Source organism: Lacerta agilis, chromosome 4 (genome assembly GCF_009819535.1).
Source record: "Lacerta agilis isolate rLacAgi1 chromosome 4, rLacAgi1.pri, whole genome shotgun sequence".
Taxonomy (NCBI): Eukaryota; Metazoa; Chordata; class Lepidosauria; order Squamata; family Lacertidae; genus Lacerta; species Lacerta agilis.
Window position 1 is genome coordinate 8,582,382 of NC_046315.1, and position 27,272 is coordinate 8,609,653.

The 27,272-nt window shown below is 44.6% G+C and overlaps 1 protein-coding gene across 2 annotated transcripts in view; it reads left to right on the forward strand.

The window, feature by feature from the left end:
- Positions 1-6,870: 6,870 nt before the first annotated feature.
- Positions 6,871-27,272, forward strand: part of ACER3 (alkaline ceramidase 3) — a 48,259-nt gene continuing 27,857 nt past the window's right edge. Inside the window, exons 1-3 of one of the 2 annotated variants that reach the window (XM_033145999.1) lie at positions 6,871-7,137; positions 23,230-23,340; positions 26,996-27,048. In XM_033145999.1, coding sequence (XP_033001890.1) covers positions 7,035-7,137; positions 23,230-23,340; positions 26,996-27,048 — 267 coding nt within the window. In that variant the 5' untranslated portion in view covers positions 6,871-7,034. The remainder of the gene's footprint in view (positions 7,138-23,229; positions 23,341-26,995; positions 27,049-27,272) is intronic. The other variant, XM_033145998.1, reaches the window with a different exon arrangement.

A 27,272-nucleotide genomic window follows, 5' to 3' on the forward strand; every position in this document is an offset into this window, starting at 1 on the left:
GTCTTGTCGCCTGGGCAGCCCAGGACCTCATAGAATCCTAGAGTTGGAAGAGACCACAAGGGCCATCCAGTCCAACCCCCTGCCAAACAGGAAACACCATCAAAGCATTCCTGACAGATGGCTGTCAAGCCTCCGCTTAAAGACCTCCAAAGAAGGAGACTCCACCACACTCCTTGGTCTGTCAGGAAGTTCTTCCTAATGTTTAGGTGGAATCTTCTTTCTTGTAGTTTGAATCCATTGCCCCGTGTCCACTTCTCTGGAGCAGCAGAAAACAACCTTTCACCCTCCTCTATATGACATCCTTTGATATATTTGAACATGGCTATCATATCACCCCTTAACCTTCTCTTCTCCAGGCTAAACATACCCAGCTCCCTAAGCCGTTCCTCATAAGGCATCGTTTCCAGGCCTTGGACCATTTTGGTTGCCCTCTTCTGGACACGTTCCAGCTTGTCAGTATCCTTCTTGAACTGTGGTGCCCAGAACTGGACACAGTATTCCAGGTGAGGTCTGACCAGAGCGGAATACAGTGGTACTATTACTTCCCTTGATCTAGATGCTATACTCCTATTGATGCAGCCCAGAATTGCATTGGCTTTTTTAGCTGCTGCATCACACTGTTGACTCATGTCAAGTTTATGGTCTACCAAGACTCCTAGATCCTTTTCACATGTACTGCTCTCAAGCCAGGTGTCACCCATCCTGTATTTGTGCCTTTCATTTTTTTTGCCCAAGTGTAGTACTTTACATTTCTCCAGGCACACTGCCCAGGCTTGTGCCCCAGAGAGGTCACGTTGGTGCTGCTAATACTGCAAAAAGAATGTGAGGCGCAGCAGTTATGAGTTACCAGTCTCTGCAGCCACAGCAGGCTCTGTGATTCACCAGCAGTTTGATTTCGCCCCCGGAGACACACACATGAAGTCCGATTCCAAGGCTGCCCACTGATCCATTCAGCCCAGTCTTGTCTGTTTTGACTGTCAACAGATCTCGAGGGTCTCAGGAAGAAAAATATCTTTTTCATCCCTTGCCACCTGACCCTTTTTAACAAGAGACCAAACCTGGGATCCTCTGCTTTGCCTGAGCTCTACAACTGATCTGTGGCCTTAATAAAATCCTGGCTGCTGGCAATGGAGACCAGCCATAAGTTGCTTGACTAAAAGGCAACTTTGTATTATTAAAAAGGTCCACCAGAGGCTGTATTTCCTGCGTCAACTAAGGAAATTTAAATTGTCCCAGGAAGTGTTGATCCAATTCTACAGAGGCATCATTGAAACTGTTCTCTGTAATTCTATAACAGCTTGGAACGGTACAGCCTCCAAGAGACAAGAAAAGGCTCCAACGAGCTGTAAGAATTGCAGAAAGGGTAATTGGTGTTAGCTTGCCTTCAATAGAGACTATTTATGCTACCCGAGTTAGGAAGAGAGCAGAGAGAATTGTAGCAGATCCTTTACATCCCGGTCATCATCTGCTTGATTTACTTCCATCTGGACGTCGCTACAGGACTTCATATACAAAATCGGCCAGGCACAAGAGTAGTTTTTTCCCTTGTGCCATTAAATTGTTAAATTCATAGTTGTATAGCTTAAGGGGAGGTAAAATATGCGTGGGGTTTCTTTGCTTCTTTGTATTGTGAGAGGAACAGTATCTGTATGTTTACATCGCAATGAAGCCGAAACAAATTCCAAGTATGTTGGAAAATGTACTTGGCCAATAATAAATTATTCCTATTCCTATTCCTAAAAGCTATGGTACTGCCTGCTTTGTATTTCATCAAGAAACATCTCTGTTTCCTGTTTGAAAGACTGCCCTTTTTCAAACTAAAAAAAAAAATCACAGCCTACCTTTTCCTTTATCCAAACAGCCCTTTCCATTTCTGCAAAAGTGAAGGATAATGAGGTCTTTTATGGTACCGTATGAGAGATTTCACTCAAGAACTGTGCACTCTATTGAATTCCATGCCGGTTAACCGTTCAATAGTTCCATTTCCTCCTTTTCTTCTCACAGCGCAAGGAGATGTTGGGGTGGTTTTGTGCGTCCGTCTCCATTTCTCCTGCCAAGTCTCCTGTTGGGAAGTGAAGACAGCCTGTTTACTCATCTCTGGACAAGCGCTGCCTTTCCTTGACGGTCTGATTTGCATTGGCCCACTGCCCTCTACTGGCCTGTCCTTGAATAATAACAATACAACAACAACAACAAAAATAGAACCAGCTGGTACCTAGGAGCGTAAGGAGCTGCTTTCTATTATTTCAGAGCATTAGTACATTTAGCTCAATATTGTCAGCACGGACTGGTAGTGGCACTCCAGGGCTTCAGACAGGCTTCGCACCCACTGCCTGAAGGCACCTGGGCATGAAGTTTCCTTTAAGGGAGTTCCAAAGTTGGGACACACTGGAGAAGTCCTGGAGCTGTTGGAGGAAGTGGCACCACCACAAGAACACAGGTCGAGGTCCAGGGTCACTGAAACTTCTGTTTCAGTCAAAACAAAAACAAAACAAAAAATTCCAGTAGCACCTTAGAGACCAACTGAGTTTGTTCTTGGTATGAGCTTTCATGTGCATGCACACTGAAGAAGTGGTATCTGAACAGATACACTGAAACAGACACTGTTTCAGTGTATCTGAAGAAGTGTGCATGCACACGAAAGCTCATACCAAGAACAAACTTAGTTGGTCTCTCAAGGTGCTACTGGAAGGATTTTTTTATTTTTTATTTATTTTTGACAGGTCCAGGATGAGCAACATCGCTGCTCCACATAGTTTGACCAGAAATAAGGTGGTTTTCTATGGTATGGTCTCTTTTTCTCTTCTTCTGCCATCTCCTGTCTGGAAGGAAAAGTCCTGAAGAATGCAATACAGTAAATACCCAGCATAGCTGTTTTGGTTCCTCTAGGTGGCACCATCTTAACAATTTATAACCAGCAGCCCCATCCCTAGGGCTTAGGAGATGTAACCATTTCCATTAAAACCCATCCAAAACCATACAAGCTAACATCCCACAAGCAGAAATGTGCAAAAACTCCACAGAGAAATGACAATTAAAGCGTCCACATTTGCATTACTTTAAATGCTGGGGTAGGCAAAAGCCAGCGACGACAGAGGGGAGCGAAGCGGGAAACTCCCATAGAAATATTTGCTAGCCTTATCGGAACTGTCCTTGGCTTTCCCTCAAATTCCTCAGATGTTTCTCTCAAGTAGCACCCTACACAAACATTTCCGAAAGTTTCGCTTTCGGTGAAGGGTGCAAATAGCCAGCCTAAAGGTATCGCTCAACATTTCTGGGAAATATTACAGGTGGGTAGCCGTGTTGGTCTGCCATAGTCGAAACAAAATAGAAAATTCTTTTCAGTAGCACCTTAGAGACCAACTGAGTTTGTTCTTGGTATGAGCTTTCGTGTGCATGCACACGAAAGCTCATACCAAGAACAAACACAGTTGGTCTCTAAGGTGCTACTGAAAAGAATTTTCTATTTTATTTCTGGGAAATGCTCAAGTTTGTTTGGATGTGCGTTTGCAGCATGGAATCTAAAACTGTGCTACTCCAAAAGCTGCCAGTGCTCTTTGGTGCCCAGATTCCATGTGTGGGAAGAGGCCATTCTCAGCTGAACTGAGAAGCCACTGAAGGTCTGTTTGCCGGAACGGTAGCACTGGCTTCTTAACTTCAACCCACAAACTCGTCCTGCTCAGCGGGAGAGGACGGGACGCTAATCGACTTTATATTTATTGTTTGTTCTACGAATTGTGAAAGCAGGTGAACGTGTGGCTCTCTGGATATTGCTGGACTTTAGCTCCCACCAGCCCCACGTTGGACAAAAGATTGCTACATTGCTGAAGGTTGGGCTAGATGACCCTCGTGGTTAGAGATGTAAAATTTCCGGAAATTTTGAAGCTTGGGAAAAAACCCGTTTTTTCCCAGGTTTTTTCCAGGGGGAAATGGAAATTTTCAGAAAAATTGAAAAAAAATGCTACATTAGCACTTCTTTTTTCTTTTCCAGATTGAAAGTCATTCTGTTACTTTAGAAACATAAAATATAACTATGGATAATTTTAATGGGCATAAAATTATCACAATTAGCATATTAAAAGTATAGTGTATCCAAACAATTACCCTGTATTACAAACAGAATTTACTTTAAAAATATTTATTTGTATTTGTAACAGTTCTCCTGAACTGTTTACTAGTTTACATGGAACAACAACAAAAAAACCCCACAAAACAATTTTTAAAAATCCAGAAGTAACAATTATTCATATATCCTCTCCATAATATTTAAAAAAACATTCTCATAAAAAGAACTGAAGAAGGAAGTGGGACTAAGTTTCAATGAATGGGCATGAAATTTAATCAGAATCATTTTCTGAGTTGTAATTAAGTATATACTTTCAGGCCCTTTTTGTTGCTCTATATTTTCTTCCAGTGCTTTTGGGCCTAGTGAAGAGGAACAGAACCTTTGCATACCACACACTATGCAAAAACAAAACTGAAACCTTTTTCTTGTCTGATGACAACAGCACCTCCTAAAGGAAGAAATGTATCTTGTTCTTGCATTGGAGAGTTCAGTTTGTAACCTAGCACTTGCTTGTCCTCACAGAAATTAGAATAATCTGATATACCATGCATTTTTTTTTTAGAAATGATTTATAAAATATTTGAAACCCTTATCTTAAAATATTTTATTCATCATGTTAAAATAAAACATTCCACAATCTATTTTTTATTTTTTCAATTTTCCCAATTTTTCAGAAAAAAACAAAAAGGGCTTCAGGAAAAAAAGGGTTTTTTTCTGAATTTTTCCGGTTTTTCCTCGGCCTTCACATCTCTACTTGTGGTCTCTTCCAACTCTCCTATTCTATGATTCTATACACCTGTTCTGCATTTGTAAGAATTCAACTGTTTAGTGTGGGAACTACCGTATATTGCGGCGTATAAGACGACTGGGCGTATAAGACGACCCCCAACTTTTCCAGTTAAAATATAGAGTTTGAGATATACTCAACCACAGATTTTCCACCTGGCGTATAAGACAACCCCCGACTTTTGAGAAGATTTCCCTGGATTAAAAGGTAGTCTTATACGCCAGAATATACTGTACCTGCCTATTGAGATTAAGCCCTCCAGAGTGACTGAGGCAATCCAGTCAGATGGGCAGGGTATAAATATTATTATTATTATTATTATTATTATTAAGCAGGCGGTGCCTACTCCACACTTTCTGGTGCCTGCATCTCTTTTGCAGGCCACTTGTTGTTACTGTTTTACAACAAGCGGTGCAGAAGGAACGAACAAATGGATATGAAAGCAAGTAAATAAAATGAAACAGATTTGACGATAAAGGCATGACAAGAAATAAGCTACCCCAAGTTTGGGATAGGTAACTATTTTTTCTTATTTTTTTTTTAAAGAAGGGCAATCTGACCTTTGCTGCAAATAACAATTACTTTTATTTTAGTAGCAGGACGCCTACTAGTGGCACAGATTGCAACATCTGTGCATTTCTCCTTGGAAATGGACTGTATGGTCCATCGCTGTATCTGAAAAATTAGCCAAGAGATTACATATACTGAATAATGCAAATGATGTAGAAGATTTTGTTGAAATACGGCGTCATTTTACAAAGGACTTTACTGATAAACCTTAAGGACAGCTGCTACTGAAGTCACAGACTGGTCTTTGGCACACTTAAATAGACTGATCTATTCTGGAGCAGGGAAAGTTGGGGTGTTGTCCTTTCATTTTTCTTTTTTGTGTAATTATTGTATTATTGTATTATTATTATTATTATTATTATGTGTATACCACCCTATACCCACAGATCTAAGGGTCATTCAAGAACTACTAACAACATGCCATAGAAGAAATCTATTCTGTAGATCGTAATTGTTGTTACGTATTGGAAATCAATAAAACTATGCTTATAGAAAAAAGGCACTGCAAGTTCCAGCAGCGCCGTTTTCAAATGTTTTCCTCGCAATCCCCTACAGGCTGCAGTCTCCACCTCACCATAAGCAGGTAGGTGGCCACACAGGCCCTTGCCAGCCCCACTTCCCGAACTTTTGTTATCATTATCATTAGTTATTTCTCTAACTCCAGAGCCCCTTGTCAATTTGCAGGCGTAAACCCCCAGCTCTGCCTATTATTATTATAATCGTCACTATTATTATCATTATTAGTTCCTTCTCTGCCTCCAGAGCCCCCTCTCAATAAGCAGGCCCTCGCCCAGCCCCCCCTTCCCTCTGCTTCGCCTATTATTGTTGTTGTTGTTATTATTATTATTATTTCACTATTCTCATTCTCATTATTATAATTTCTTTCTCTGCCTCCTTAACCCCATGTCAATAAGCAAGGGGCCGGCCACATAGTCCCTCGCCTAGCCCGTCTTCCCCCTGCTCGGCCTATCATCATCATCATCATCAACAACACTATTATTATTATTATTAAAACAAAATTTAAAAAATCCTTCCAGTAGCACGGAAGGATTTTTTTATTTTTTATTTCGTTTTGACTATGGCAGACCAACACGGCTACCTACCTGTAACTATTATTATTATTATTATTATTAATTTCCTTCTGTGCCTCCAGAGCCCCCTGTCAATAAGCAGTCCCTCGCCCAGCCCCGCTTCTCCCGGCTCGGCCTCTCCTCCTCCTCCTCCTCCCCAGTCAGGAGGTCGGCGTGGCGAGGCCTCCGTGGCCATTGGCGGTGGCGGCGTAGGCGCGGAAGGCTCGGCGGAGTGCGTAGGCCTCAGCCCGTCTCCATGGCGACGCGGAGGCCGGGCCCCGCTGAGAGGAGGAGGAGGAGGAGCGGGCCTCCTTCTCCTCCTTGCGAGGCGGGCCTCTCTCGCCGCCGCCGCCGCCGCCTCTAGCTGGCGGGAGGGCGGGGCCAGCTCGGCGGACGGCCCATCCGGGGAGCGGCGGCCGCCCCTCTTTTTCTTTTTAACCCCGCCGCCTTCCTTCCCTCGAGCCCGCCGGCCGCCTCTCTCTCTCTCTCTCTCTCCCTCATCCCGCCTCGCCCGCCAACCAGGCCGGCGTCACGCAGCGCCATGGCTCCCGCCGGCGACCGCGAGGGCTACTGGGGGAAGCCCACCTCCACCCTGGACTGGTGCGAGGAGAACTACGTCGTCTCCCACTACATCGCCGAGTTCTGTGAGTCGACGCGGGTTCGGCGCGTTCAGACGTGCGCGACGGAGACGCTCCTCCGCGGCCTCCTTAACGCGCGGCGGGGTGGGGGGGGGGAGGTGATTGACGGATCCGCTTCTCTTCCCCGACATCCCCTCAAGGGTTGGGGGTCGGGGTGGGTGGGAGGCGTGATTTGGGAAGGTCGTGAGCATCGCCCCCCCCCCGTAACATAATTAGGATTATTATCATTCTGTCAACCGTAATTTTGGCCCCCGGGTCCCTAGGGACTAGAGGCGGTTTCCACATTAAAAAAAAACGGGGGGGGCGCTCTAAATGCGTAGCTGGGGCGGAAAACTATGGCTGCAAAAACCACCATACGCGGGGATTTTGTTTTAGTTTATTAAATTCTCACGCCGCCCCTCATCCGAAGGTCACACAGGGCGGTTTGCAATGTAAGAATGCAAATGTGAAATACCTAACGGGAAAAAAGAGGGAAGTAGAATTCAAACCATGTGCATGTATATTATATATGCACATATATAAAATCAGTTAAAACCGTACCAGTAATTACAATAAACCGGCAAGGCACCAGCCAATTATAATAATTTGTATGTATTTGCTGCATTTGCATCCTGCCCTTTCTCCCCCCCCCCTTCCAGGAAGTTCAAAGTGTTTCTCCTTCTCTTCATTGCAATTTGCATTGGGCAAGGCAATGATAAATAAATGAATCCCCGCAACAACCCTGCAAGGTAGGCTAGGCTGAGAGAGGGTGGCTGGCTCATGATCTCCCAGGGCTAAGGAGGGGTTTGAAGTCGCATCTCCCCCAGACCCTCTGACCTCCACACTGATTTAATAATAGGGTCACTCTGTGGCAGATAGCCGTGCATGCATTCATTTTGCATGGGGAAGTAGCAAAAAGGGCCCTTTGCAAATTATTCTTCCCCTTCCAATTAGGGTTATTATTAGGTTGGAGAGTGACTGCACAAAACACCTTGGTGCCTGATGGCTCTCCCACTGTGGGTATCATAATTATATACTTATCCCAGTGAGGTTAATGCGAGGCGCGATTATTCCTAATTGAAAAATTACAAACTGTCCTGTGATCCTTGGATGAAGGATCACAGGAATTGCCTCCCCCCCCCCCAGGACTCAAGGTGGCTTACAGATAAAATAAGAACAGCTAAAACGATAGGAAGAAACATTAAAAAACAATTGAACATTAATGGATAGCAGATACAGTACATTAAAAACCTATAGATTATTACGATAAAAGCAGCACGGCGCCAGCACTTTCATTAAAAGCAGTCAGTTCCCCAAAGTCTGTAGTAATAAGAAGGTATCTTCCACTTAGCTCACCCACACCTGGATGGAGTTTGGGGGGGGGGTGGAATAGGGATGCCTTTTTCCAGGTGTGAGGGACCTGTGGCTCTCCAGGTGTTGCTGAACTACGGTTGGCCACAGCGGCTGGGGCTGCTGGGGTTTTGGAGTCCAGCAGTGCCTGAGCACCATAAGTTCCCCACCCCAGCATTGTTGTTGTTGTTGTTCAGTCGTTCAGTCGTGTCCGACTCTTCGTGACCCCATGGACCAGAGCACGCCAGGCACGCCTATCCTTCACTGCCTCTCGCAGTTTGGCCAAACTCATGTTTGTAGCTTCGAGAACGCTGTCCAACCATCTCATCCTCTGTCGTCCCCTTCTCCTTGTGCCCTCCATCTTTCCCAACATCAGGGTCTTTTCTAGGGATTCTTCTCTTCTCATGAGGTGGCCAAAGTACTGGAGCCTCAACTTCAGGATCTGTCCTTCTAGTGAGTACTCAGGGCTGATTTCTTTGAGAATGGATAGGTTTGATCTTCTTGCAGTCCATGGGACTCTCAAGAGTCTCCCCAGCATTAGTAGCATCCTATTCAGATGTCCAAGGGGTATCTGAAGAAGTGTGCATGCACACGAAAGCTCATACCAAGAACAAACTTAGTTGGTCTCTAAGGTGCTACTGGAAGGATTTTTTTGATTTTTGATTTTATATTTTGTTTTGCATAATAGTTGCGACTGTTGGCTGCCCTGGCCTCTGGATGGATCCACTTAGGTTTTGAAGGGAATTTATGCAAAGTGTGGGATGGGAAAAAGCAAAATCGAGAAGGGAACCATACAGCCAGGACATGTTCATCAGGTTGAAGACTTGCACCCTGGGATTAAGTCGGATTAAGGAAATGCACTAACAAAGGCAGGGCTCTGGTATCGGGTACTCAGAGGTTTCCAACCTTCTTGAGTCCAAGGCTCCCTTGACCCAACTATATTCTTTCTGCAGCTCTCCTGTGGAGAAATTCCCTTTTGAGCCTCAGAAACCCAACTATGTTCTCCTCTCCCCTTTCCCTGGGGGTCCTCTAGGCAGCCACCGCCCTTGGTGTCTGAGCCCCCCCCCCAAGAGGTGCCTCCTCATGCCACCCCACAGGGGCCTGGGAAGAGGATGCCCCCAGACTCAGTGACCCGACGGAGACTGGCCAAAGGTGAACATGAGGCTAGCACCTTACTCACCTTGGGAGGCAGCAGTGGCGGCAGCAGGCACCGTGGGCTGACATGGTGGAAAGGCTCCCCTTTGGTGCTGGACACTCAGCTCCCAGGCAGGCATTGCACACAGCAAGCACAAGAAATTCCAACGTGATGCCTGCCTGCCTGCCTGGCGTCCCACTTGCCCATCCGTTCCCAACAGCAAGAGCTGGGCTCCCTCACCCACTTGCTTGCTTACCCTGAAGCTGCTTCGGCTCCTGGCAACCAGCATCCCCTGGCCAGCTTCTGCAAGAAACAACTGCACAAGACTTTGGGAGGCAGAGACGCGAGAGGGCATCAGAGGAGGGAAGGAAGGAAAGAGGGACAGAGACCAGAGTTGCCTGCGGTACTCCTGACCATCATTCAAGGCACCCCAGGGTGCCATGGCATATTGGTCAAAAACCACTGGCGTACTGAATCACACCCTGGTTGGATACTACAGCTTCTTCAAGGAGAAAGAGATGTGTTGAAAATACAGATGGCACAACTCTGATTTCATATTTAAGTACTGTAGCGTCTAACGTTTTAAGACATGCGTTTTAAGAATTGTATTCAGGGCCACATGTGGAAATTTCTTTACTGTGGAAGATAGGATTGGATGTATGGCAGCTGATTGTGTGAGCCCAAAACTGCCATTACCTGACATTGTGACATCAGATGATTGGGGAGATAAGAATCTGGAGCATTAGCCAGATTGGGATCAAGATCCTGTTCCTCATCCCTACTTTATAAGCACAATCTCCACCCATAGAGTTAACTGGCGTAGTACAAGTTTGGGGTCATGCAGTAAACCTTTTTTTTTTTTTTTTAACTTTGTCTCATGGTTGCCATTTACTGCTGTGTGTGTCTTGGTGGTAGGTGACCAGCAAAGTACTGTTTGCCCTCTGTCTCTTTATTACTAGTTTATTTTAAAATATATAACCTGCCCTTTCAGTTCACAGGGTGGCATATTATACCATAATACTGGATTGGTGAGCATTCGCTGATAGGGATCTTCCAAGAGGGAGTAGAAATTCACTGCCTCTCCTACATTAGAACTGTTTCACCATACAGGACCTCCCTTCACACATGTCCAACAAGTCATAATGCAATAAGCGTTTTGCTTATTGCAATTTACGGCACAGATGGAATTGTTTAAAACACTTAACATAGTCTCATTAATCCTCACAGCAACCCTCCAAGGTAGGCCAGCATTATAATTCCCATAGTGTGGAGGGTGGCATGTCTGTGGTCAGCTTCTGAGTTTGTGGCGTGGCTGAGGCCTCACCCCCTTACTGTACAATCCCATAGTTTTCAACTTTCCCCCTTTTTTAAGGGAAATTCCCTTATTCTGAATAGGCTATGCAATCCTGTTTGTCTACTCGGAAGTAAGCCCCATTGGGTTCTATAAGACTTATTCCTGGGTACGTTTGTACAGGATTGCTGCCATGCACTCTTGTGCTGCACCACTTTGACCCCAAAGGGGTCCATGGACAAAAATGCACTATTTGTTCTGGTCAAACAAGCAGTCAATATTTATAAGAATTATGTACTCTTCTTATAATAAGTTACTAGCTGTATTCTCATCATGACTTGTAGCCTAGTTAATGCCGGTAAAGTATCAAACCCTTTGATTGCTAAAGTGGAAGTCACAGCTGAAATCCAATGTGTGCAATATATAACTATAAATTATGTAAAAATCTTGCCTGCCTTTTCTGATTGGTTGTAGTCTAATAAGTAAATTAGTATAATGTAGCAATGGGGTTAAATGCCAGCCTTTATATAAGAAATACAGTGGTACCTCCGGTTGCGGATGGGATCCGTTCCGGAGGTCCAGCCAGATCCCGGGGTTTTCGCAACCGGAGAGACCACTTCTGCGTGCACAGTAAAGTACTTCTACGCATGCGCACACAGCAAAAAACCCGGGGAAATACTTGCGGGTTCGCCACACACATCCCAAGGTTTTTGTAAGCGGAGGGATACACTACCACTGTACTTGGACTATTTAATAAGTTGCATTTGTACCATCTTTTGAAAACAATTAGGGTCCGGGATGTAAATGAATACCAGGTGGCATTGATTAAAGTTTAGAACAGCTGAATATTGGTGCAAATCCCTAGGGAAGCTTTTGTGCAGTTTTGCCATTGTGGAAAGTACAGTAGCTTGAGCAGGATATCCATTGTGTTGCTAGACTCTTGCAGGTGAGCGGCTTCCCCCACAGTCCTGGAAACCACACCACAAGTTTTGGTCTGAATTGCCAGATCATTACTTCCACCATGCCCATTGCCCAACTATGGCCAACAGCCAAGGGAAAGCGTAGCCTGAACCAGCTGTCGCTCTTCATGAACAGTAAGGATTCTTGCATTCCCTCAGACTAGGTCATTGAGTCCCAGACTTTTTTTCCCCATGGACCGCTTGAAAATTGGTGAGAGTTTTGGCAGACCACTTGCCTCTTGTGGCAGTTGCAATGCGCTGTGCTAGATCGTTTTTGTTGATTCTTTTGTTTCTTAAATATTGTATTTTATTGTAGAATTCGTGGAATTCAAATTGCAATACAGTAGAATGCAATATAATAAAATAAGTAATAAAATACAGTTAAAAAATAAATATGAATGTGCCATCTTCAACTACCAACCCACAGACACACCGTGAAGCAATGAAACTTCAGACCACTGGGTAGGTGGGAGAGAGAGAGAAAGGCTGGAGGAGGAGATTTGCAGAACAGATGCTTGGAAAATCCAAGAAACCTTTAGTGAGGCCGCATCATCATAGCTTTAGCTAGAACCCCACACTACATACTGCAGAGGCGGCATTTGATATGGTGTGCTAGTAAAAAGAGTAGGAATGTGGTTGCTGTAACCGCAGCTGTTGCATGCTGGCACGTGCCTGAATTCAGACCCTTTGTGACTGGGGAAATTTTGACCCCTGCCCTCCGCTCTACTCGACAGAGTGTTATTGTTCTGGTGATTCTAAGCCGACATGCCAATCTGCTGGTAAAATGACAGCGTTGGGTCTTTGTGACTCAGCCACACAAGTCTGTCCTACAGTAATCTGGGTTGATGTCACTTGGTATTTACAGAGATCTGAGCAGGTACGTGTACAATAAGCGTTGAGCAATTCAAGCATCCCAAGTCTGAAGAGTTAAGTGTGTTAGAGATGTCATCAGGTGCAAGTAGAACAATTACACCCAATAATTCTTATAAGGACTCAAACGTGAAATGGTTGATCTAATAAAAATACGCATTTACGCAACCTGTCATTAAAATCAGCCTCGTTTAGAGGCCTTGAAATTGGCCAGTGTAACAGCAGTCCCTAAAAAGATACTCAGGGGGGCCAAATTGATGAAATTGGCACATCTGTTAACATCTGTCCTGGGTAGGCATTATTTAAACTTGAGATATTCAACATACAGAACAGGGTTTCTGAACCTCTCCTGAGCCACATCCGTCACTTGCCTTGCTTCACATTTTCCTCAGGTGTTTTGCCTGACTGAAACATTTTACAGGGTCAGACTAGGACCTGTGAGACCAGGGTTCAAATCTCCCACTCAGCCACCAGTAAACTTAGTGGGTGACCCTGGACCAGTCACAGTCTTCCAGTCTAACCCACCTGACAGGTTTGTTGTGAGGATAAAATGGGGAGGAGGAGAGCCAGAAATGCTACTTTGAATTCCTTAGAGGATAAGTGGGTTTAAATACAACAATAAATACTGTGATAATGTCTCTTGCTTGCCTGAGTGGAGGGAGGTGTGTGTTGAAACTTCTGATTTTTGTGTGGCTGGAATGTAGCCCACTGTACAAAGCCCATTTCTCTACCCATTTCCCCCCTTTGGCTGGCCCCATGCACCACTGGTATACGTGACCCTGCATAATATTCCCAGCCCCTGATAGAGAAGAAGAAGCCTTGCCGAGGAAGGATCAGCATGGCTTCTGCAGAGGGAAGCCTTGCCTTTCCAAGCTTTTAGGACTAATTGAGCATGTCATCAAATGTGTAGATGAAGCAATTCATTAGACATGGAATTTCAGAGCATTCTGACAGAGTCTGTCACCAAAGCCTTCTGAGTAAGCTTGTAAATCATGGGATAAAAGGACAGGCCTTTTCTTGTAAGTAATGGGTTAACCAACAGGAAGCGGAGGGTATGCATAAACAGGCAGTTTTTACAATGGAAGGAAGTAGAGAGCAAGGTTTCCCCAAGGATTACATTGAGACCATTTATTTGGTATCAAGTTGGGAATGAGTGGCAAGGTAGCAAGGTTTGGTTTCAGGATGGGGAAACTCAAGCTGACTGGACATCTCCAAAGCATCTCTCCAAACTGGGTGAATGGGACAAGCTGATAACAAACAGGGTTCAATGTAAGAGACTTCAGAAGTGATGTGCATAGCAGCAAAGAAAGCTAATTACACACACACACACACACACACACACACACACACACAGTGTGAACTGGTTGTCATTACCCAGGAAATAATTTTTTGGGGCTTCTTGTTGATAGTTCACTGCTCCACAAACAGCAACTTCAGCGAAAGGAATTGCTAAGAAAGGGGTTGAAAATAAACTGCCGGTATAATTCTGCCTCTGTGATCTAGCTGCATTTGGAATGTTTTATGTACAGTACAGTAGTTACGGTTGCCTCTTCTCGCTTAGGGTGATACAGAGCTGGAAAAGATGCAGAAAAGGGATAACCAAAGGATTTTGAACCGTGTCCTCAAGAGGAAAAGCTAAACTTAGCATTTGGGGCTTTGAGTTTAGAGGGGGGAAATGACAGATATGGGGACGTGACAGACTGCATGGTGTAGGAAAAAGTCTCTTGGGATCATCGAGTGAAATTGCTGGTTGAACAAAAGAAGATTCTTCACGCGGTGCATAATTAACTTACGGAATTGCTGCTGTGGGATGTTGTGCTAGGTGTTAGGTGCGACAGCTTTAGAAAAGGGGATTCATATAGAATGGATCCATCATTTGCCATCAGCCATGGCATTTAATTAACCTCTGGCTATTGTTGTGGGAGGGTGGAGAATTTTGCATTCATGCCCTGGTTTGCTTCTAAGATTCTCTCTCTCTCTCTCCACTGTACCTTTGGTTCCGCTTCATCTTGGAAGAAATTTCTCCCCCCCACACACACACTATTATCAGCAGGACTGCAGTTCTTTGTTTTAATTCCTCTTGCTTTCAGCAATCCACCATACGAAGCGTTAGTCAGGAAGCATTATGTTCTGTGTCCAACTGATATAGTGGGAGAACCTTGAATGGGCAAAAACTCCGTCACCCGTGCTGGAATCTGTCCAAGGTACAACGCAGGAGTCATCCACGGTTAAGATCGTGCCCTTGTGGTTTTCAGCCTGCGGCCTTTTCTGAACCCAAGGTTAGAACTCTGGGTGCTGTCAGAAGGAAGAAGTACTGTCCAGTTAGTTATTGTTTAGTATCTGGGAAGGTACACGAATATCATTCAGAATAATTCCTAAAAATAGTTCTAGCTCATGGGATCTTCAACACCATGCAAACATAGTTTACGGCCCAGTGTTAAAAACTAGCATTGCAAGAATGTTCCTAATTCTTGGGCAGTAACATCATATGTTTGAATATCAGTACTTCAGATTCCAGAGTACTAACTTCAAGGTTATGTTGCCTTTTTGCTTTCCCCCCTCCTTATTTCCTTTCCAGCTTCATTAAATTAAATTTTCAATTTTGCTACATCTATTATTTTTGTTTCATACACTCATTCACCCGTTGCTTTATTAATTACTATTCTGCTTTGATTTTTCTTCCATTCCCTGTTTAAGAAAGCAAGAAAGCCCTTGTATCATCACATCAAAGGTCCAGCTAGTCAGCTTGGAAGACCTTTGACAAGCCATGAGGGCAGTAACCCTCTCCTCCTGTTTGCCTCCCAGCAACTGGCATTTGGTGGCGTACTGCCTCTGAAACTTTGTGTGCTTTTATATTTATTTTAGATCTTTATAACCAGCAGTTCTGAGGGAGGCTTACAGGATATGAAACAAACAAGTTATACTAAACAACAGTGAAATGGATACTACAATAGCATCTGATGCAGAGTGCAGATTATCTTCTGGCAGCAAATCCAGTAAATTAAATACATATCGGGAGCACATGTGTGGAGTCTAGGCATCCCATAGCATTTCCTGCTAAAATATCAGCTTATTTGGTGTCCAATGCCATTTCCATTCATATTTTAGCAGATTAAACACTTCAGTTAGTTTCAACCAATCTGCTTTTGAAAATTCTTATCTGCAGCTAAAAGCATGGTTGCCATATCCTGATTCTGAGGGCGATATGTCAGTTCCCCTAACACAGCTATGGGTCACACAGCCACCGTAGGAGTGTCTGCCGCTCACAATTGCAAGCTTCCGTGCCTTGGGATCCTTTTGCCTCTTGTCTTCTCAGACAGGGAGCCTTAGCTGAGTGGTAGAGAACATACTCGGTATCGTGAAGGTCCCAGGTTCAATAGCTGGGGTCTCCATTTAGAAGGATCTTAGGTTTGGGAAACAACTGCCTGCCCAGGATTTTCAGTAACACACATGCAGGGGAAAGGGAACGATGGCAAGAATATGAGGGAGATTGCCATCTCCTCTCCTCTCCCCTCCCACCCCACCCAAACCACAAGAAATCAGCTGTTGGCTTACCGGTATTTTGGAGGCGTCATTGCAATGTTGTCTTTTTTTTTTAATTAAGAGGAAGCAGCACTTTCTGTTTCTCCTGCTGCTGCTTGTGGTGTTGGTTGCGATCAGGCCACCCAGTGAGGGGGTGAGTTGCTGTTAATTTCATCTTTATACCACTTTATATTTTAAAATCTCAAAGCGGTTTACAGCACGTTAAAACAGCAAAGCAAGCCGTTCAGAGTAATACAAATTCAAGCTTCAAGGAAAATATCAGATCCTTCTCTAAATGATATTTTGCTTTCCCCATATGTATTTGCCTACTTAATTTGTAGAGCTGCCTCATGGCAGAAGGACTCTGGGAAACCCGTGTGGTGTAGTGGTTAGAGTGTCGGACTAGGAACTGGAAGGTCCGGGTTCAAATACCCACTCGGTCATGAAGCTCACTGGGTGACCCTGGAGTCAGTCGCAGCCTCTTAACCTCCATCACAGGGTCGTTGTAGGAATTAACTGAGAGGTGTGTGTGTGAACCATGTACTCCTTGGAGAAAAAAGGTGGGATATGAATCCAGTAAATAAGCTCTTCTGCTGACCTGCTTAAGAAAGCTGGAGGGGTCAGCCAGAGGGAGATGTCATTCGCCAAATTGGTATTGTTAATATTCCAGAATGAGCTCCTCCTCCTCTCAGCGTCGTCATTGTTGTTGTTGTTCAGTCATTCAGTCATGTCCGACTCTTCGTGACCCCATGGACCAGAGCACGCCTATCCTTCACTGCCTCCCGCAGTTTGGCCAAACTCATGTTAGTAGCTTCGAGAACACTGTCCAACCATCTCGTCCTCTGTCATCCCCCTTCTCCTTGTGCCCTCCATCTTTCCCAACATCAGGGTCTTTTCCAGGGAGTCTTCTCTTCTCATAAGGTGGCCAAAGTACTGGAGCCTCAACTTCAGGATCTGTCCTTCTAGTGAGCACTCAGGGCCAATTTCCTTGAGAATGGATAGGTTTGATCTTCTTGCAGTCCATGGGACTCTCAAGAGTCTCCTCCAGCACCATAATTCAAAAGCATCAATTCTTCGGCGATCAGCCTTCTTGATGGTCCAGCTCTCACTTCCGTACATTACTACTGGGAAAACCATAGCTTTAACTATACGGACCTTTGTCGGCAAGGTGATGTCTTTGCTTTTTAAGATGCTGTCTAGGTTTGTCATTGCTTTTCTCCCAAGAAGCGTCGTCATTACCAGTTACCATACAGGAATACGTGCACCCCATTCCTCATTCACAAAATGTAGCGCAGATTTCCTAAGGCAGTGAGCATTTTTTCTCAGTGCCATTTAAACAATCCAGGAACCACCGCCACCATTCATAAATTCATGTGGCTGTGCAGGTTTTAAAATGGTTCTCTGCACTATTTCACTAAGGTCAAAGGTGGAAATCTTAAAATTAGAATAAGGAAAAGGGAGGAGGAAAAGGAGAAGGGAAGGTGAGACGGCGCCAGCTATGGATATGGGATACTTTTCCTGGCTTCTGGGCGCTAGTGAAGGGAACTGAAGGGAGACAGCATGTTCGAAAGAGTGTGCTCACCCAAGGAATAGTGGCACATGGGTGGCTTGGAGTAAAGAGCTGCTTGTCTTCTCTACCCACCTTAGAAATCTTAGGTGGTGAATTGGCAGCACCTGCAATGTGAGATTCCTGCCCCCAGCTGTTTGGATGGGGTAAGTCCAAAGTCTGGAAGCCGCTTATTGAACAAAATGAAATTGCATAAAGCTGTATAAATGCTTGCATGCTTTCGAACATAGCAAAAGCTTCCTTCTGAACTTTGCTGGTTGTTCCGCCAAAATATTTGGATGACTCTTTGTCTAGCCGCCAATTTCCCTGATGCATAGATGTTGGGTTGCTGCAACATATCATGTGACGTGCTTATCCCCTCTTGTGTAACAGCATCCACTTTGGGCAGGCAGTTTTAGAATGTGTTTTTATTATGTACCATGCAGGACAAGTGAGCAGCTTAGGAAGAAAGCTAGTTAATTCAAATGGCTATGGAAATCCTGATTATTATTTTTCTTGTACAGTAATAGAATGTTTGCATGGTGGTGCTTTATTTAGAACTCGGTGCATCTTTTGCAAATATGTGACAAATGATACTGCGCCACAACCGGTTATTCTTTCCATGCACCATTTAAAAATCATGTTAAGGAAGCTTAACGGTGGTTTGGTGTGATGCCTGGATCGTTGAACCATAGTGGTGGCCGAGCAATTCACCTCCAGAAGTTGTTATCCCGGAGTCCTTTGTAGGGGATTCCAAGATGCCCAGAAAGCTTTTCTGAGTTGTAGCCATTGGAGCAGTCGGCAGGCACCATGAAGGAAGGTCTCCAGCAAGACCTCCTTGCTGCTGTCATCTTGTCAAACCAGGCTGCGGAGACTCGGAGCCACTTCAGAAAAGGCCCGTTCTTGTTTTGCCACCCTCTGTATTCTCATGGAGGGGGTAGATGAGGAAGGGCCTCTGATGATTAGTGTAGAGTCCAAGAGAGGCCGTCCTTGGTGCATTGCTGTTCTGAGCTGTTATGGCTTTTTAGGGGAAAACCAGTACTTTGAATTGGGCCCGGAAACTAATGGACAGTAAGGGCAGCCAGGCCAGGTTCGGTGTAATGCAGTCAAACCTTGGTTGTCGAGCCTAATCCGTTCCGGAAGCCCGTTCGGCTACCAAAACGTTCAGCAACTGAATCACGGCTTCCAATTGGTTGCAGGAACTTCCTGCAGTCAGTGGAAGCCGTGTCGGACATTCGGCTTCCAAAAAATGTTTGAAAACCGGAACATTTACTTGTGGGGTTTTCAGTGTTCGGGAGCTGAAATGTTCCGAAACGGAGACATTCGGGATCTGAGGTTTGACTGTATTCTCAAACTGACTTGCCTCCAGTGAGCAACCTGGTGGCTGATTTGTGAATTCCTTTTAGACCCCCATGCAAGGATTTCCCCAACCCTCCTTCTGGTGCAGATTTTGTGGATATCCAGGGCACTTTAGCAAGGAGACGACCCCTTTACATGACTAGACTGCTGCTTGTGAAGTGTTGGATCTCAACCAGTATTTTTATCCACATTTAAATATATAAAAATATCAGCATCATATTTTAAATATCAGTTATCATTAGTAGCTGAAGCAGAGGTATGCTGCCTTAAAACCAAGCTAGACAAGCAAAGGTAAAAGTTCGTTGTTTGTAGCCAGGATTTCTTCAGTCTCTGGTTTAGTTGCTGAAACACTCCCTGTCTAATCTGTCAGCTTCCATTAAGCTGTGCAGAATTGGTTTGCAATACTTCTCTGCCCTTAATAGCACACGCCTGATAACATTGTTTTCAAGAGTGAGAATTCTTCCAGGAACAATGTGGCCATGCCTTGACTCTTTTTCCGGTGTTAATGGGGGAATGGCATTTTTATGAGGAGAAGCCACCTGTGGGCTATTGTCAGGTTGTGTTCTTGGGTCCGAAAGGTTCCTCTTGAGTTTTCAGAGTTTTTATGGCAGCGTGAGCCATGGCAGTCGTCAACGACTAATGGATGCAGCTAGGCTGGCAATGGAAAACTGGTACCCTCGAAAGCATTAACATGTACAGTGAGTGTCTGTGTAACAGCATCTTACAGGTGCAGGAAATGGGGGGAAGTTAATGTATCTCACGAAAGCAGTCAAAGGCAACTTCAGATGATTCAGTTTCCGGCACAAAGGTCAGTTTCCACGTAGGAAATGTGTCATTTGCAGACTTCTATGTGTGTGGCAGGGTCCTTTTCACCAAAAGTCATAGAAGTTATAGAGTTGGAAGGGACCCCAACGTACACCGATACAGGTATTTCCCGTTCTGGCAGAAAACATTCTCAAGCCATGCTTTGAACCAGGCATGGGCTGCATGTTGGCAACCGGATCGTGCTCCCCACAAGATCTGCTTTAAACCATTGGCCTTCAACTCACGTCTCAGGAGTCAGGACCAATTGGGTGTTTGCACCAACCGCAGCACTGCAATTTGGACTCGGGGAGAAAACGTGAGAAGGGTGTTCCATTATGTACAGGTGGTTCCCAGGTGTGGAAAGCTTTAGAGTGTGTCACTTGAAATGATGCTTGCAGACCATGTAGGGATAGTTCTCTGCTAAATGTTCTGTTGGACATTTAGGCAACCATTTGAAACTATTCTCCCTCTCCTTTTGAGCAGGAAAGTCTGACTGGTGCCCAGGAGCACTTTGCAGATTTCCCTGCACAGAAGGTGGAACTTATCAGCAAATCCTGCTCTTGGATATAGTCCAGTTAAATGGCCTCCCCACTTCACAAGAAAGCAGTGCATCTTTAAGAACATTTTAAAATATCTTATTTATTTATTTATTTAAATTTTTATTTATACCCTGCCCTTCCCGGTTCAGAAACCCGGGCTCAGGGCGGCTAACAACAAATTTAAAACACTTAATTGTAATACAACATAAAAGCAGCATAAAATACAGTATAAAAGCACGAATAACAATAAAATTCAAAGTTCAAAAATCAATTTGGGGGAAATCCATCCAATAAATATATAGTCACCAGGGCTAGCTGGCTAAATTAGTCTTACTTGGGCCAGCAAGGAAGCCAGGGGAGAATTAGCTGTGGGGTCCCAGAGCAGGTAATCTTCATAAAAAGGGGAGGGGGGAAGAGAAGGGAAATAAAAGATCAAGCTACCATATTTTTCGCCCCATAAGACACACCTGAACATAAGACGCACCTAGTTTTTAGAGGAGGAAAGGGGGAAAGCCCTGTTTTTTTGATGATCAGCTGAAAGTGGTGCAGCTTTTTTTTGCAAAGGGAAAAGCCCTGCTTTTTTGAGGATCAGCTGAAAGTGGTGCACCTTTTTTTTCGCAAAGGGAAAAGCCCTTTTTTGAGGATCAGCTGAAAGTGGTGCAGCTTTTTTTGCAAAGGGAAAAGCCCTGGTTTTTTAAGGAAATGTCTGTGTGTCTTATGGAGCGAATGCATGGTCCCTGGAGCCGAATTGCCTAGGGGCCAAAAGCAGATCCGGCTCTTTTTGATACAGACATGAACTTTTGAGCTCTGCACTGTACATAGTTTGCACAATAAAATTACTAAAGAGCCAGGAAATTGTAGTTTGTGATGGCGCTGAGGACTCTTTATTTGAGATACCCTTCCTGAATAATAATAATAATAATAATAATAATTTTATTTATACCCCGCCCTTCCCAGCCAGAGAACCGGGCTCAGGGCGGCTAACATCAATTAAAATCACAACAAAAACATAAAAACGATCAATTTAAAATAACAGATTAAAATACAAATTTAAAATTCAATTAAAACTGCAGGTCTCAATTTCAAAATAACCCACCAATAAAAGATGAAGCATAAATATTAAACAGAAACCAACCCAAAGGCCAGGTGGAACAGCTCCGTCTTGCAGGCCCTGCGGAAAGATGCCAAATCCCGCAGGGCCCTGGTCTCCCGTGATAGGCTGTTCCACCAAGTCGGGGCCAATATTGAGAAGGCCCTGGCCCTAGTTGAGGCCAACCTAACGTCTTTGTTGCTCGGGACCTCCAAAAGATTATCACTTGAGGACCTTAAGGTCCTACATGGGACATACCAGGAGAGGCGGTCCCTTAAACACGTCCAAGCTTTCATTGGAAAGAGAGAGAGAGAGATTATTTCTACAAAACAATTCGAAAACTATGGTGTGGCTGTGCCTTCAGTGCTCTGGTGCTCCTGAGGAATAATTGTATATGGGTTGAAATGCAAGTGTTCTCCCCGCCACCCACCCACCCTTCTGCCCCTTATTTACCCGTGCCTGCCTGAAAGGTGAACTATAGCTTCCTTTTGAACTTCTTTTCTTTGGGGCAGTTAGTTGCATGGTGCAAAAGTACCCAAGACAATGGAGCATTATGTAAGGACCCAAGGCAAGTCAAAGAAGCACGCCACTCCACCATGGAATTTTCCTTTGATTCATGCCTGTGTTGTTGGCATTTAGTAGCACATGGAGAAAGAGAGTTTCTTTCATCCAGCCAGCCAGCCTCACACTTTAGGGCTTACTTGCGGAATGTCCTTTAAGCTACTAAAATACCTTTACCTTGATTCTGCTACCTCCAGACAGTTTCATAGTGCCTTCCTCCCCTCCACCTTGAAAGAATCAGCGAGGAAACGTTTACTGCCCAGATTATACATGAAAAATGTTTATTACTACTGGGAGTGGGGAAACAAACACTTATTAAGCCACCTGAAAGTGTGCCTTGGTATTGGGCATTTTTTTTCCAGCCTTTAGCCTTGGTGATAATTCTCCTCTGGTCTGCATCTATCAGGGATTCTTTAGCTGCGATTCCTGCATTTCAAGCAGTTGGACTAGAAGGCCCTTGAGGGCCCTTTCAACTCTATGATTCTGTGGTTAAGAACACTTTAAAAAGATGTGAATTGCTGTTTGGATGTAGCTTAGAGGTCTGTGCCTTGCAAAATCTCTTTAGAGATCCTCTTTAATTTCAAGCATATCAAGGTGGCGATGGTGGAGTCTGTTACCTGACCCTAACGTCAGGTAACCTGTCTGCTGCCACTGAACATGGTTTTTAGAAATAATTCCTACCGGTAGAAGCTACTGTGAGATCTTTATCAATAAAACTGCTATCTTTTTCAAATGCCACTGACACGATTGTGAGGAGCAGCAATCTCTCCACTTATTTTAAAGGGAAAATGTTACACTACAAAGAAGAGTTCTTCTTACATATCATCTCCTTTGCTGTACCGTAGAAACTCGAGAGAGAGTTCTTAATAGCCGTTTTGAATATTTCACCAGTACCAACTTGTGTGAAAAATAAAGTTTTTTCTTTTTAAAAAGAGCAGAGAAGCTTGGGATAACCTCAGTTATTATTTTCTTCTCGGTATTGTTGGAAGTCTTTTTCTTTTCTTTCTGCTGCATAGATTTTAAATCATCTAAAGTTTGCTCATTAGTCACTGCTAATCCCTTTTCGCTTTGCTTTTTTGTTTTTCTCATGCAGGGAACACCGTTAGTAATTTGATTTTCATTCTACCTCCAATCTATGGTGCAATTCAGAGTCACAGAGATGGCCTCGAAACCCGATATATAATAGCTTATTTGTGTGTCGCAGGTAAGTGGGGCAGCTTGTACTCTATATCCTGATGGTGTGGGGAGTCAGGTGACTTTTCGAGTGACAAGTGGTGTGACAAGTTTTATCCTTGGTTTCCCCAGATTATGTCCCTATGACAAAGGGAAACCAAGATGCATTTCTTGGAGCCTGTTTGCTGTTTTTGAAATGGCCTACTGTGACCATGTCCCTGACTTTCCTCAAGCAAGAATCCCTGTAACTGTGAGGCATTGTTAAGTACCCTTCTGCTGGGAACAGCTTGAAAAGAGTCTTTGGCATTGAATCACTTGTTAAGAAACACAAGTGGATAGAAAACCACACCTTGAATAGTTGCTGCTGCTGAAGGAGAATCCCTGAGAGCGTTCGCACAATTAAGTCCAAGTGAGGGTATGCACAGGTGTTGAATGTCGACTCCTCTCTAGAGAAACAAACTAGGAAACTGCAAAATTAAAAATAATAAAATTCCTTCCAGTAGCACCTTAGAGACCAACTAAGTTTGTTCTTGGTATGCGCTTTCGTAAGGTGCTACTTGAAGGAATTTTTTAATTTTGTTTTGACTATGGCAGACCAACACGGCTACCTACCTGTAATAGGAAACTGCAATTAACCATGGCTTCCCATTCTATAGGAACCGGAACTATGATTAGTGGCTTTCAAACAAGCCAGGATTTAAAGTTTGTTTCAAGGATCAGAGAAGCTTTTTTTTAAAAAAAAATCCATAAGAGATGGCAGTGGTACTTCTGGATGCGAACGGGATCCGTTCCGAAGTCCCGTTCGCATCCTGAGCGCCGCGTCTGCGCATGCTCGCAACGCGAGTCAGTGCTTCTGCACATGCGCATGACGTCATTTGATGCGTCTGCACATGTGCAAACCGCCAAACCCGGAAGTAACCCATTCCGGTACTTCTGGGTTTGGTGGGTTCATAACCCGTGACAAACGCAACACGCAGCGTTCATAACACGAGGTACGACTGTATTCTTCAGGCCAGGTCTAATTATTCTTCCGCACGAATGTGACTTTATTTTTTAGAGCACAAGAGGCGGGGGAGTAAATTGTTGAATTGCAAAGGTAGCTGGTGTGTGCCAACATTTGCCCAAAAAAGGAGAATTAAAATGAGCCTACCCTGCAGTGTGGAGAAGCATGCTTAAAGTACGGCCATCACATTAAGGAGTCAACAGTTTTTCGCTGGACTTTGTAACCAAGCGAAAAATTAAGAGTTGCCAACCTTTCCTGCACTGGAGCAGGAGAGGTTGTGAGGGCTGCCTTGACTGCACAGCGTTGTATCTAATGCTGTGCGAGCGTTGTCCCACTTGCACAATGGGACTTCCCTTTCCTGTCCCTGCTTGCCCCCCCGAAATCTGCTCCAGAGGGTTCCCCCGCAGATTTAGAAGATGCACGGCGGGGTGTGGGCTGCATAGGAGGAATGATGGAAGTTCTGTTACACCAGTGGAACGGCAGCATTGGGTACACCCTAGGGCAGGCATAGGCAAACTCGGCCCTCTAGATGTTTTGGGACCACAACTCCCATCATCCCTAGCTAACAGGACCAGCGGTCAGGGATGATGGGAATTGTAGTCCCAAAACATCTGGAAGGCTGAGTTTGCCTATGTCTGCCATAGGGCCTTCCTCCCAGCTTTGGAGCTTGAGATGGGGAAGGGGACTGCCATGCAATTTCTGGGGTGATCCCTGACTCCAGAGCTGGGAGGAAGGATGGTCACCCAACAGACGGCTCATTTGCTGTTACTTACCTATAATATTTTTTTGTACCGCCTTCCATAAAACTTCACATACAACAAATAAAGTAGTAAGCAGCAGCATACTAGCCAGGGCAAATTGAGAATTCCATTTAAAACCAACTGGTATTTAGTAGAAAAATTAACCAATAAGCTGAAAATGACACGGGGACAAATAGAAGAAGATGCCTTCACCCCGGTATGGCTCCCCTTTATCACACACACAGCCCAACAAGACAATGACAAAAAATCTACCAACAGCATACAAATCAATATGGCTAACCTGATCCAAAACACCCACCCACCCCACTCACACATGAAAATAAAGCTCACCACAGCCAACCACAAATGAACAACCACACCCTAGGCCAACCCCAACCTCTCTCACCACCAAAGGAGCACAAGCGAACAGCAGAGAACCTGCACAAGCAACGCTGACATCAAACCCTACATATATTAAGTAAAATAGAAACATCGTCACCCCACCCTACCCCACCCATCTTCCCCCCACTGCCCACCTCTTCCCCCCTTTTTCTTCCTAACGTCTCAACAAATGAAACTGATTTGTAAAAATGATACATGGAAAAAATACAAGAGACATTGCACATACTTTTGCAAATCAAGAAATTTTTAATAAAAATACTTTTTTAAAAAAAAACCAACTGGTATTAACTGCCAGCAAAGACCTGGGAAAATTAACACTTTTTTTTCAAGTGGTGAGAGCACACCTGTGTTGGCCCTAGACTTAATTTTTTTTTGGGGGGGGGGAATTGCACAGAGTAGGTGCCGCAGCAAAAAAATGCCCGTGCCCGGATCACCTTGAACTGGGTCTCTGCGTGCTGCTAAATAAGCCGGAGAGCCTCATTAGTTGATCTTGCCAAGTGGGTCAGTCCATATGGGAGAAGGTGCTCCCTCGGCTCGCCAAGTCCCAACTTGCTTGAGTTAGTATTGAAAACTTTAGGCTCGGTCCGATGGCTTTGACAAAGCATAATTGTTGGAGTCTCATTTTGTTCATTCCCCCACCCCGTTTGTGCCTTTACACCTCATTCTTCCTCCAAAGAGCTTGGGCTAGAAATAGGTTTTCTTGCCAGGCAGCTTGCAAGACCAGGCAAGCTTTGCATCAGTAGCAGAGCTGCACCTTGTATCCTCCTCCTGTCACCCTCCCTGCATACGCTGCTCTCGGCAAGAACCTAACATCCTGGACTACACAGAGAGCCAGTGTGTTCCCAGACTGCTGGACTTCTTCAACCCATTTATCGGTCAGCGGTTTAGTTTCTGAAAAGTCCTTGGGCGAATAATTTCATAGGACCTGCTGGAGAGCAAAGAAACCGAGGGAAATGCCAGCGCTTTCGCAAGTGTTTAATAATGAAATCTCAATTAACTCATCGGGTGAAACAGCCCCACCTCCTGAACAGCCGTTTTAGGTTTGCTGCCTTTTCTCACTCATGAATACAGAGTTGGTTTGGGTACAAGGAAGACCTTGGTTTGTCTAGCCCAGTGTTTCCCAAACTTGGGTCTCCAGCTGTTTTTTGGACCACAGTTCCCATCATCCCTGACCACTGGTCCTGCTAGCTAAGGATGATGGGATTTGTAGTCCAAAAACCGTGGGAGACCCAAGTTTGGGGAACACTGGGCCAGCCCAATATTTTGATAGGCTCCGATCTTGCTGCCCAATTTCCTCCTTTCACTTTAGGAGCTTGTAGGTCCACATTTGGTTGCAGGAAAAAGGGAGTGTTTGGAGTTGTGTGTGTTCCAGTCAGAAATTCATTTGACTGCCGTGGAAAGGCCCTGAAATGAACTCTGGCAGATCTCTTAGCATTGGTTCCAACTGTGATCAATTCTTGTTGAAGGTCAATGTTACAGTAGCCAAGTATTTTGCCAACAGCATGCCTTCCTTCCCTAACGCTTTCTTCCTTGGATTTCAGCCGTAGGTTTGGGCTCGTGGTGCTTTCACATGACCCTAAAGTATGAAATGCAGGTTAGTACTGCTTTAAAATGTCCACACGCCTTTTATGGGTGTTTTTTCTTCAAAGAACTCTTTACGGGGTGGTTGGAGCAGTTGTAAGTTTTTACTACAGGCAGATCTAAGTAAGCCAATACCCCGTCTGCAGAATAATAGCTGTACCAAATGGTTAAGATGTACTTTCTACAAAGTGCATTCAGAAATCTTGGAAATAAGACAGAAGCCTTTTTTAAAACAAA